The 13,448-nt window shown below is 39.5% G+C and overlaps 1 protein-coding gene across 6 annotated transcripts in view; it reads right to left on the bottom strand.

Moving 5' to 3' along the window:
* The window catches only part of NEO1 (neogenin 1), a 235,362-nt gene that overhangs the window by 152,699 nt on the left and 69,215 nt on the right, over nt 1-13,448 (bottom strand). For all 6 annotated transcript variants that reach the window (XM_072809538.1, XM_072809537.1, XM_072809540.1 and 3 more), the window contains exons 3-4: nt 8,039-8,317; nt 4,084-4,237 (exon numbers count right to left, since the gene is read on the bottom strand). In XM_072809538.1, coding sequence (XP_072665639.1) covers nt 4,084-4,237; nt 8,039-8,317 — 433 coding nt within the window. The remainder of the gene's footprint in view (nt 1-4,083; nt 4,238-8,038; nt 8,318-13,448) is intronic.

Raw genomic sequence — 13,448 nt, 5'->3', positions numbered from 1 at the left:
AATTTGGAATAAAGCACAACAAAGAACCAGTGTCCAAGTTGGCCACCCTCTGTACCTATGCTGAGGAGCAGAGGAGGTAATGGTGCCTGCTGGCTCTTCTGTCCCCAGAGAGGCAATGCCAATTCCAATTCTCCCAGATATGTTCCAAGAAGGCGGAACTGTCTCTTTCAGTGCATCCCAGGGGATCCTCAGATTGCACTCTCTGCCCCTGATTATCTGCCTCCTCCACAGGAGCACTGCAGTGCCCTCAGGGCTCCATACCACTCATGCCGCAGACCTCTAAAACTCCAATCTTTGAGCCTCACTGGTTGTAAAAATTCACAAAAATCAGCTGCTCTAGCTTTCCCATTTTGGGAAAGTATTTTCCTTGTGTGACCTCCTGCATGTCTCTCTCTCTCTCTTCCCCCCTTCCCCCTCCATGATCAGGGCTCCCTGCCCTCTGCAGCATCTGTGATCCGTTTCTTCCCTAAATCACATCTCCATACCTCCTATTTTCCATGTTGTGGCCTCTTTCCCTCTCATTGTGTAGTTTGCTCTGTCAGTCCTCAGATAATTTCTTGGGCATTTAATTTTGATTTGGTAATGATCTGGTGTTTATCTCGCTGTATTCGAGGGAAGAGGCAAGCCTAGGGTCCTCTTACTACTCTGCCATCTTAGCTCCTCCCAGTTAAGGTTTTAAAATATTCATTTTCAAAGAGGCCTTAAGATTAGTAATAGAGAAGGATGTCTATTAGTTTAAGATTTTTACCAGAGCCAGCCTAGCACTATCTAGACTCCTAGCCACGTTTCTCCTAATTTCAAAATTTCGGGCAGCCCGGGTGGCTCAGTGGTTTAGTGCAGCCTTCAGCTCAGGGTGTGATCCTGGAGACCCAGGATCAAGTCCTGCATCAGGCTCCCTGCATGGGGTCTGCTTATCCCTCTGCCTGTGTCTCTGCCTCTCTCTCTCTTTCTCTGTCTCTCATGAATAAATAAAATCTTTAAAAAATTTTTTCAAAATTTCTTTCTAACCTGGAGTTTAAATGATTTATTACCTAAGGCCCATTTACATATCTCACAAAGCACTGTAGAATCAGACATTTTGAGTAATTACCTATATCTAACCTGAAGTACTCTGACTTTCCTATACTACAGACATCTGACCAAAAAATATTGGTCACCACTCTTCCCACCCCCATTACATGCCACTCGCTATGCTAGGGTCTGGAAAGACCGATGTGAACACCATCAGCACTGTCCACCTCTTACATGGTTGTAAGAGGATGGACACACTGAGACAGTAGTATATAACAAAACACTGTTTCTCAGACTTTTCTACCACATAACCCAAGTATTCAGAAGCCTAGAGAACTCAAGGTAGAAAACAATCTATTCAGTCTTAAGTCTTCTGATTTATCCTTCAAATTCAGAGAGATATATTACTAGCCATGATATACCCACATTTGGTTTATTTTTTTAATATTTTATTTATTTATTCATGAGAGACACACAGTGAGAGAGGCAGAGACACAGGCAGAGGGAAAAGCAGGCCCCCTGTGGAGAGCCCAATGCAGGACTCGATCCTGGGACTCCAGGATCACGCCCTGAGCCAAAGGTAGACACTCAACCACTGAGCCACCTGGGCATCCCCCCACATTTGGTTTAATTCAAAAACATTTCCCCTAAAAATATCTTTGAATAAAATCCAACATAATTTTATGCAACATAAAAGGAAGGTATGTAACATTTCTACCATGATTTGTATAACTCAACCCACATCTAGACCTCAGAATGAGAATCACCTTACTAAGAGAACAACTATCCAACACACTATATAAGACAGCAATCCTACCTCTACCTCTCTTAGCACCCTGGCATACTTTGTCTTAATTTTCTTCCTAGCACTTATCATAAACTGAAATTTTACATGTTTAAATAATTACTTCCTGACTCTTCCCCACTAGAATAGCTGATTCATAACAGCAAAACTCTATTTGTTTCACTACTCTGTTCCCAATGACCAGAATAGTGCCTAATATAATTGGCATTCAATAAACATTTGTTGAATAATTATTGAATAAGCGAACAAGAATCACAGCAATCCTCATTTTTATTTTTATATAAGAAACCAAATTCCTTTATCATCAATTATCTTCAAAATGTCCCTTCTATGGTGATAAAATAAAAAATCTTTTAAAATAACCTCTTTCAGCTTTCCTTTTTTTTTTTTTTTTTTTTAAGATTTCTTTATCTCTGGGGCACCTGGGTGTCTCAGTTGGTTAAGCGACCTACTCTTGGTTTCGGCTCAGGTCATGATTTCAGAGTCCTAGGATCAATCCCCAGGTCAGGCTCCAGGATCAGTGCAGAGTCTGCTTATCCCTCTCCCTCCTCCTGTGGCTCCTTCTCCCCACCTGCGTTCTCTCTCAAATAAATAAATAAAATTTTAAAAATTTAAAGATGTATTTATTTTAGAGAGTATATGCATGTCGAGCAGGGGGATGGATGGGTAGAGGGAGGGAGAGAGAAAAAAAAATCTAAGCAGACTGCCCACTGAGTATGGAGCCCAACTCAGGGCTTGATCTCACAACTCCGAAATCATGACCTGAGCCAAAATGAAGATGGACACTTGACTGACAGTCACCCAGGCACCCTAGCTTTCCTACTCCTGATAAAGATTTTGTTCTATCATGTAGCCAATTAAAACTTCTACTCTAAGAGCTCAAATTTTTATCCCCTTTTTAAACTTTCTCTATGTTTCAGTTAGCATAAGTTTTAAATATCCCCTTGAAGTCTTATAAATTTTTTGCATGATACTCAACTGGAGAAAGGAAGTATAATATAGGTAGAAGTAGTTGGTGATTGGATGGGTGCTGACAAAGAAAGAGGTGATATCGAAAATGATACCATCAGTTTTGCTAATGAACACCTTATACTGCATTCTATCATCCTCATCTTTCACTGATGGTTGTTCACCAAGCTGATGAGACAGATACCTCTCTCCCAGGTCTTGGTTACTGCAGGACATAAAAGACTGTCAACTTACTTTGCATTACTCAGTTGGGAATCTTTAGACCTGCCTGGTCGAAATCAATAGCCACTAGCCACAGGTGTCCTCTGACAATTGAAATGTGGCTAGAATGACTGAAGAACTGAACTCTGAATTTTATTTAATTCCTATTTAAATGTAAAAGCTGAAGCAACACTAACCACAACTTTATTGTTTTGGTAGACCTACATTTCACTTTAACTGGTGCATCATATAAATTATTATCATACTTAGTAGTGCACGTGTACATCTCAGTTTTTTTTTAAATCTAGCTACCAAAATTACATACGTTAAATTACCTATGTGGCTTGTGTTGTATCTCTATTGGATAGCACTGCAACAGTGGTCTTCAACTGGGGACCATTTTGTGCCCCAGGAGACATCCAGCAACATCCAGAAACATTTTTGGTTGTCACAACTAGTGCTATTGGCATCTAGTGAGTAGAGGCCAAGGATGATACTAAACATTCTATACAACACACAAGATAACTTTGTTTTGAAAAAAAAAATCTAAATACCACTGTCACCACTACCTCAGTTCTTTTATCACATTACAACAGAGAAATAAGGAAATAATGAGGGATGACAGGATAGCTGATGTTAAGAGGAAAGGTTTTTGTGGAGGATGGAGAATTTGTGATCATAAAAGAAGGCTGGTATGATTCTAAAAGGCAAAAACAGAAGGATGGAATATATTCTTTTTTATTGTTAGAATAAAGGAAAAGACTACTATCAACAAAATGTATGTGAAAAGGAATGAGAAGCCTCAGGCCAGTAAGGACCAGAAACTCCTGCAACAATTTAGGGAAGGAGGTCTTGAGGCCTTAAGCTGAGGATACTACAACTCAGAAAGAGCTTAATATTTTGAAAGCAATTTTTTCTTTAAACATCCTAATCATAGATAGCATATAAACTCTTTCAAGAATGATAAATGAGCATTATAATGGATTTAAACAAAAATAGATAACCATTTTTTTTTCATTATTAATCAGTAGTCTCAAATTAGATTAGACCAAGTCTCAAGCTAAGGTTCAAAGAGGCTTTTAGGCAGACAACATTACCTTTCTGTGTCAAGAGCCTCCTCATTTTTCATCCATCTAATGGTTGGAGTAGGAAGTCCTGAAGCAACACAGGGCAACACCACACTCTGACCAATGACTCTGACTAAGGAAGAAGGTTGTTTCAAAAATACCAAGTTTGAAGTGAACTCAGGATCTAAAAAATAAAAGACAATGATTAAGAAAGCATTTTACTACATTAATGATGAGGAATGGCAATTTCCTGTTCAGTCTGTGTGGGCTTTTTTTTATTAGTTTTTTAAACTAGATTCAATGCCCAAAGTGGGGGCTTAAACTCATAACCCCAAGATCAAGAGGTGCATGCTTTACCAAAACTGAGCCAGCCAGGTGCCCTATGTGGCTCTGCAAAACAAAATATTTAACTAAAAATGATTTAGCTAAACTTAATTATATTTCCATTTAAATTAGGAAAAATATTTCAGGGCACCTGGGTGGCTCAGTAGGTTAAACATCCAACTTTTTTTTTTAAGATTTTATTTATTTATACATGAGAGACACAGAGAGAGATGCAGAGACACAGGCAGAAGGAGAAGCAGGCTCCCCATAGGGAGCCTGATGTGGGACTTGATCCCGGGACTGTGGGATGATGCCCTGAGCCAAAGGCAGACTATCAACTGCTGAGCCACCCAGGTGTCCCATAAAGGTCCAACTCTTGACTTCTCTTCAGGTCATGATCTCAGGGTTGTGAGATCAAACCCCACTTTGGACATGGAGATGTTCTCTGTCTCCATCTCCCTCTGCCCCTCCCCCACTAAAATAAATAAATCTTAAAAAAATAAAATTATCAAACATTTCTTAAGTCACTTGAATGTGCATTGTGCAAGGCTCTCTGGGAGCCTTAAAGATATAGAAGGTATATAGTTCCTAACTTCAAAGTGCTTATTGGTCAACTGAAGGATATTTGACACAAGTCCCCTTCACATTAAGACTAAATAAAGTAAATGTTTCATGAGTGGTACAAAGAGAGAAAAGACTGAGCAAGCCCAGAACCTTACCAGCATCCTCTCCATTCACAGAGATATTGTAAGAGGTTTCCTTCACATCTCCCTACATCTGTGTGTTACTTCTGAAAATCTTTCTGAATTTCATCTCTTTAATTTATTTACTTAGTCTGTCAATCCCTTGATTTTTACAATGGTACAACTATTAGGCTACCACTCTGTGTATGTTCACTTTATATAGCTGCCCTCTTACAGACATCTGAAAAGGCCACACTATTGGGTAGAAGACATGGTTCTCTACTTGATGGAGAGGTATTTCCAATGTTAAGTTTTGAGGAAAAAGATCATTCTCAGGTAAAGAGATAGACTTTTGTCCCCATACTCTCAGGAAAAGATGTTCTACAGCCATGGTAACAACCACTAGGGCTGGCTTTAAACTTGTGCAACTAATCGATGACAGTTCTGTAGCCATGGTAACAAGTAAACACTGTCTAATGGATCAGTGACAGCTCGCTTCAGTGAACATGCCTTTGAAAGCCAGCCAATGAGTGACAGCCTCAGGCTTTAAAAGTCAGCCATTCAGCGGTGGAATCACTTGCTTCTGTAGCTGACATTAACCTGTTCTCACCTCTGTAACCAACCATAAAATATGCCTCTATGGCTGACATCAACCCACTCTTGCCTCTTAACAAACACACCAAAAATAACGTCTTCCCCAAAATTCCATATGAGATCAGTAGTTTTCATTATTCAAGACTACATGCTTAATAACTATGGTTTTTCTCTTATATAAGTAAATAAAACATTCAGTACTTTGTTTTTGTTTCAGATATTGAGTGGTGTGGTTCAACCTTTGACACTGAAAATCTCGTTTCCTTGGATCTGATTTTGAGGATTTGCTTGAATGGTACCCCAGGCACAGAGCAAAGACAGGATCTCTGCCATGTAAAGCAAGTCAGAAAGCAGGCTGGAAGATGCTACAAAGTGGCAATAGTTCTTTTTTTCCCCATCTGTATTTAGATAGATTTAAAAAAAAAAAGATTTATTTATTTATTCATTAGAGACACAGACTGAGAGAGAGAGGCAGAGACACAGGCAGAGGGAGAAGCAGACTCCTTGCAGGGAGCCCGATGCGGGATTCGATCGATCCTCGATCCCAGGATCATGACCTGAGCCGAAGGCAGGCACCCAACTGCTGAGCTACCCGGGCTGCCCTGGATTTAGTTAGATTTAATTATATTTTGAAAGAAACAAATAAACTTGAACAAATATTTACTGCCTTCTATGTGCCAGTTACCATTCTTGGCAGCAGACAAAATTCCCTACCCTTGTTAACCTTATATACTACTAGGGGAGAAAGATAAGAAATAAAAGACATTGTATGTCAGACAGTGGATATGTTCTGAAGTAAAATTAAGGAGAAAGAGGAAAGCACCACAGTGGATATGGAAGATTGTTGTTTTAAACAGCAGTCAAGGAAGGCTTAACTAATAAAGTGATATTTGAGCAGAGAAATAAGATGGTTGTGTCAGCCGTATATATGAGGGAAGAGGATCCCAGGCAGAGCAAATGGTCCTGAAGTAGAAAGACTCTAAAGCAAAAGAATGTCTGGAGTGTTCTGGAAACATAAGGTGGCTACAATCACAGAGAGAGAGAGAGAGAGAAGAGTACCAGATGGAAGGAGAGAGATTAAAAAAAAAAAAAAAAGGAAGGAGAGAGATGAGGAGGATGGTGGCATTAAGATGATACAAAGCCTACAGGCCAAGGACTTTAACCCTTACTCTGAGATGAGAAACCATTAGGTTTTGAGCAGAGATGTAACATGATCTAATATATATTTTATTTTGTAATCTAATATACATTTAAAAAAATAACTGTGGCTGCTGAGCTGAAAATACACAGGGACAGTAATGATAAGAGCATGGATGATGATGACAAAGAAAGAAAATGCATTAAAAAAATCAGTCCAAAGCCCACCAAGAACACCCTCAAGCGCTGCTGCTCAACAGCCTTTGCAAGCCAATCAATACACTAAAAATTAGCCTCTGGGGAATAGTTGTATGTAAAAAATCTGCCCAATGTAAGCATGGCCCAATTATATTCATAAACTCAGGTTTGAAGGAAGAAATGTGGAATCAGGCACCCAACAGTGGGAATCAGGCACCCAGCAGTGGGAATAGAAGCCGAAAGGCCAGGAGACAGCAAGAGGCTAGCAGGACTCTGATGAGCAACACAACGAGAGGAAGTTATGAGTAAGCAGAAGTTACACAGCTGAGAAAAGACACACAAAGCAGACCAGGAGAGCCAGCATGGACAGAGAGAGAACCCACAGAGCGAAGAGGGGGGTGAGTTTACACTAAAATGGGGGAATGTTATAAAGATCCAAGAACTCTTGCTCACCAGTGTCTCCAGAGCTGATGTATTAGTTACCACTCTGCCCATCCCTTATATGAACTAGCCTGAGTCTCGGATTCTGACAAGAGATCTAACTATATGACATATCCTATTATAGGGAAGGACCAGATACAGGCTTGACTAAAGACCTAGACCTCGTGCTTCGCTGGCCAAGAAGAATGCCACTGATGTTAAATACACTTTATCACTTCATAAATGTCTACTAATGTGTTCACTAAAGAGTGAATTTTCTTGGCACATTTTCTTTTCTCCGCCTATAAGAAACTGAGACTCCTTATGCTGACATTAATTTGTCACACTACGTATTTAACAGTCTTTATTAAAAAAGAAAATTCTGGGCAGCCCCGGTGGCGCAGCGATTTAGTGCCGCCTGCAGCCCAGGGCATGATCCTGGAGACCCGGGATCGAGTCCCACGTCGGGCTCCCTGCATGGAGCCTGTTCTCCCTCTGCCTCTCTCTCTCTATGAATAAATAAATAAAATCTTTAAAAAATATATAAAAGAAAATAAAAAAGAAAATTCTAACAGAACAATTTTTATCCATTAATAAACATAAAGCTGTAAATCCTGATAAATAAATACCTGGAAGAAGAACTTTTAATTCAGCTTCATCGCTATACTTCGGTGGCCCACCACTTTCAACTACGCAGCGATAAAGTCCCCCATCTCCTTCAGTAGCATTGTTGATAACCAGTGTTCCACTTGGAAGTTTGATAATTCTATCATCCAGAAGAAGAGGCTGTCTGTTCTGTTCCCACCTCACAAACGGGACCAAATCTACATTAACTTCACAATTCAGAATTGCACTGTTCCCAGCATAAACTGAAGAAGGTTCTGGTTGGCTGGCAAATCTTGGGAGACCTGGACAATAAAGGAAAAGAAGAAATAAAATGTAGTTAAATGTTACTTTAAAGATGTAGCCATGGGAGCCAGGAGTAAGTCAGCCCGTGTGGCCATATGTATGGTGGAACCAGGGTCAAGAAGAAGGTCCATGGGGTCAGGAAATTGGCAACAGCAAGGATACAGGTCAGATAGGTAAACGTACTAGGGATAACTGGAGTCACGTTCCTCGCAGTTGGAGAAGCAAAGTACAAATACAGAAAAGCAGAAGGGTAGATAGAATAAATCCCATGGTACGGACAGAACTGAGACATCAGTATAAACTTACAGTTTTATATAATTATGCAAATATAGTAACACACATATATAGATATAAATGTATATGTATAGAGTATATATACATTTCATATATAGTCATTACATTACGTACACATATATTTATACATAGAGATGTATAAATCTCCTAGCTCTGTCTAAAAAGTCCAAAATCAATGCCACTTGAGTAACAATGAGTACATATGGTGACATCATCTTGATTTCCAAATACCATTTTCCACTAAGAGGAACCAAAGCTCCTTGAAGAACAGCCTGATTCCACCACTAGAGTAAGGAAAGTACAAGATAAACGTGGAACGTCCTGTGATGACAGGAAGTAAGGAAGTATCCAAAGAACAATATGGACATATCAAAAGGACTTCTCTCAGACTGAAGGGAGTTTCCGCTGGGCAAATCTAGGATAATGATAATGCAGAAAAGAATAATGAATAAACTCATTGGTGAAAGTTGGATAAGGAATAGGATATTTATAGAGTCTCAAATTAGTTCTTCCCAAAATGCTTACTACTTATTAATAAAAGTACAAAATATTTAACTTTACAGTGGGAAACACAGCAATAGACTATTATCAACAAAGTAATAAAAGTTAACCTCACCAGTACCGAAACAAAACATCAATCCCTTCCTGATATGATGCACTTACAAAGGACACAGCAGTTAATTACTGTGAGATTCCTCCCCAAAATGCAAAACCTGAATCTATTCAGAGGGGGAAAATCAGAAAACCCAAAATGAGACAAGGATAAACTGAAGGATGATTTGAGGCCAAAGAAGCCTAAAGAGGCACAAGTACTAAATAAAACATATAATCCTGGACCAAAAAGGAGTGGCAGAGGGGCAAAGCTTCTGCTTTCGTGTTTTGCTATTAAGAACATTATTGAGACGGGCACCTGGGTGGCTCGGTGGTTGAGTGTCTGCCTTGGGCTCAGGCTGTGATCCTGGGGTTCTGGGATCGAGTCCCACAACAGGCTCCTCGAAGGGAGCCTACTTCTCCCTCTGCCTATGTCTCTGCCTCTCTCTGTGTCTCTCATGAGTAAATAAATAAATAAATCTTAAAAAATAAAAGAACATTATTGAGACATCAGTAAAATACGAATGATATCTATCGTAGTATCGTATTAAGGTTAATTTCCTAGAATCAATGGATGGTTATTTAAGAGAGTATCTTTGTTTTTAGAAAATACACATGGAAGTATTTACATGGGGGTAATGCCTCCAGCTTACCCTTAATGGTTCAGAAGAAAACACTGATTTGGGTATGTGCATATTGTGGGGGATCATTAAGGCAGACATGGTAAAATGTTAAATACCGGGTAATCTAAGTGAAGAATATATAGGATTTCTTGGTTTCATTCTTGCAAGAACTGGATATGTTTGAAATTATTTCAAAATGAAATGTTATCAAAAATGTAGTCACAAAAAAAAAAAGAAAAGAAAAGAAAAGAAAAATGTAGTCACAAATACACTGCAGATGCCACAGAATGTAGTGGTTAAGAGCCTAAGTTCTGGAATCATATCATTTGAATCCCATCTCCACCACTTCATGGCTGTGTGACATTAGCAAGTTACTTCACCTTAAAGTCTCAGCTTCTCCATCAGTAAAATGAAAATAAAAAATGAGAATAAAATAACATTTTAACAAATGTTAAATATGTTAATACTTGGGATGCCTGGGTGGCTCAGCTGTTGAGCATCTGCCTTTGGCTCAGGGCGTGATCCCGGAGGCCCAGGATCGAGTCCCACATCGGGCTTCCTGCATGGAGCCTGCTTCTTTCTCCCTTTGCCTGTGTCTCTGCCTATCTCTCTCTCTCTCTCTCTGTCTCATGAATAAATAAATAAAATCTTAAAAAAATTAATACTTAACATAAGTACTTCATATATAGCATACTGCCTCGCACATAAAAACCAAAATGGTAGGGGTGCCTGGGTGGCACAGTCGGTTAGGCGCCTACTCTTATAGGCTCTGTCTACAAGAAACAGCTCTAGGTTTTGTAGTGTTATGATGGTGAATTCGTCCATATGACAACTTAGAAGTTGTCTAGGCATCTTACAAATTTTTTCTTACTTTTTATATCAAGGGGATTTTTAAAAAAGATTTTCTTTATTTATTCATGAGAGACACAGAGAGAGGCAGAGACACAGGCAGAGGGAGAAGCAGGCTCATGCAGGGAGCCTGATGTGGGACTTGATCCCGGGTCTCGAAGATCACGCCCTGGGCTGAAGGTGGCACTAAACCGCTGAGCCACCCAGGGATCCCTATCAAGGGGATTTCTGAAGGAAAGATAAAATTAGCCATATATTAACTTTACAGAAACCAAAAAATTAGAAGAATGGAATTAACAAAGATAAACAGAGAAACTAATAAAGTAGGGGGGAAAAGGAAGCTGAAACAAAACCACAAGCTAATTCTATCTTTAAAAAGTCAAATATTCTCCCCTCCTGAGGTCTCATGAAAATGAGTAATTTTTAAAAATATAAACCTACAACAACATATGTGGAATTATTTCTAAGTTTCTGAGTAGGGAAAGCAGATGAAAGAACTAGTCCTGACATATCACGGCAGAAACAGCTGCAGCTTCCTGCGCTCCCAAGCAGGAGGACAGTTTGTCCTGCTGCTTCCAGAGAATTGCAAGAGAAAAGAGAGAAGGTAGGAATGAGACACAGGCTTGACAAGAAAAGATTAACAATGTCTGTATTCAGACCACCCAATTCCTCCACCTTTACACACAAAACACTCACAGCTGGGCTACTGCCCAGGCAGTAAAACAAAAATTTCTGCTGTGGAGAAATGAGTGCAGAGAAGACGACTTCTCCTATTTAATTTTATGAGCTACCTACTTAGTGTTCTTTCAAAAATTCCCCTTCTTACTTAACTTGGCCAGAATCCATTTCTATTGCTTGCGACCAAAGAACACTAACAAATGTTCTTTTAGAATGGCAATTTAGCAGTATCTTTTTTGCGGAAAAAAAAAAAAAAGTTTTATTGAGATACAATTTATAGACCATAAAGTTTATCATTTAAAGTCTACAGTTCAATGGTTTTTAGTATACACAGAGAGTTGTGTAACCATCACTATAACCTAATTGGAGAACATTTTCATCATCCTCCAAAGAAACTGTGTACTCACTTGCAGTCATTTTCCATTTCCTGCACTCACCCACTCAGTCCCCTGTGCCCTCATCTCCCTCCCCCCATCCTCAGCCCTAGAAGACCACCAATCTATTGCTTGGCTCTTCATATTTGCTTCTTCTGGATATTTCATACATATGAAGTCATATGATACATGATTTTTTTTGTGACTGGCTTCTTTCACTTAGCATCATGTCTTTCAGGTTTATCCTGGTTGCAGTACATATGAGAATTTCACTCCTCTTTATTTCTGAATAACATTCCAGGTACAAATGTACCACATTTTGGTTACCTAATCATCACCTGATAGGTTGTTTCCACTTTTTGCCTGTTACAGATAATGCTGCTATAACCATTCATGCACAAATTGTTGTACAAACCTATTTATTCATTTCTCTTGATTTGGTACATAGAAATGGAATTGCTCAGTCATAAGGTAACTCTGGTTAAAATTTTGAGGAACAGCCAAATAGTGCAGTGTTCTTTTAAAAATCATATATATACACACACAAAGTACATTGTACAATCCAGCAACTAGTAGAATTACTAATTGCAATAATCTTTTCTTTAGAAATTTATAAAAGATTGTTCACTATAGAACTGCTTTTAACATCAAACAATTTTTATTCATCTAACTGTTCATCAAAAAGGGAGTCTTTTAGATGAATCACAGTATATGTATACAGTGGATACTATGCAACTATTAAAAGAAATTTTATTCATATCTTAGCTCAGATATCATTTCCTCCTGATACTCAGGCTATGAATGAGTTAAATAACTCTCCTATAGAATCTTGTCTGCAGCCAAATAATTGATTATATTGTATTAAAATTGACTGTTTACTAAGATATTAGGCCAAAAAATGCTTCCTGCAGGTATAAAAGCTAAAAAAGAAGGATGGACAGACCCAGCAGAGTAGAAAGAAAGGAAGAAGTAGAGGACAGGCTTAATAGGCAGTGAGGTAGTCATGAGCAGGCCAGAGGCAGAGAACAAAAGGAATTTGAAAATATTCAGTATTGGCAGAGCTTAAAATATGGTGAAGGTGGTCCCACTGATGATGATGGTAGAGGGCAGGGACTGAGGGAGAATGAAGTGCTAGAAAATGAAGCTGGTGGTTCAGTCGGTTAAGTGTCTGACTCTTGATTTCAGCTCAAGTAATGATCTCAGGGTCCTGGGACAGTCCCGCATTGGGTTCTGCGCTCAGTGCGAAATCTGCTTGAGATTCTCTCTTTTTCTGCCCTTTCCCACCATCACCCCTCTCTCTTAAAGGAGGGAGGAAGGACGGAAGGAAAGGAGGGAGGGAGGGAGGAAAGGAAGGAAGGAGGAAGGCTGGAGAACTGGAGGCCAACTCATGAAAAGATCTAGAGGTGTGTGCCAGAGTTTAGACATCCTCCTGATGATGTCACCAAAGAGCTCCTGAAGGGTGAGGAAAGAGCCTTACCACTGGACTGGACGAGGAAAAATGAGGCAGCAGACAGGTACAAGGCTGTGTGTGGTGAGGGATGATGACACGTAGCCTCAGGATCATGTACAGAGAAACTAGGAAGCAGAAATCACTTGGTGAATGGCTGTGGGAGACAGCTGAGACCAAAAGTCCCGATTAAAGTCCAGCTTAAGAACATAAATGATAGGGATGCCTCCGTGGCTCAGTGGTTGAGCATCTGCCTTTGGCTCAGGGCGTGATC

This window comes from Canis lupus, chromosome 32 (assembly GCF_048164855.1).
Source record: "Canis lupus baileyi chromosome 32, mCanLup2.hap1, whole genome shotgun sequence".
In the NCBI taxonomy this organism is placed as follows: domain Eukaryota; kingdom Metazoa; phylum Chordata; class Mammalia; order Carnivora; family Canidae; genus Canis; species Canis lupus.
This window is presented reverse-complemented; position numbering and strand designations above follow the sequence as displayed.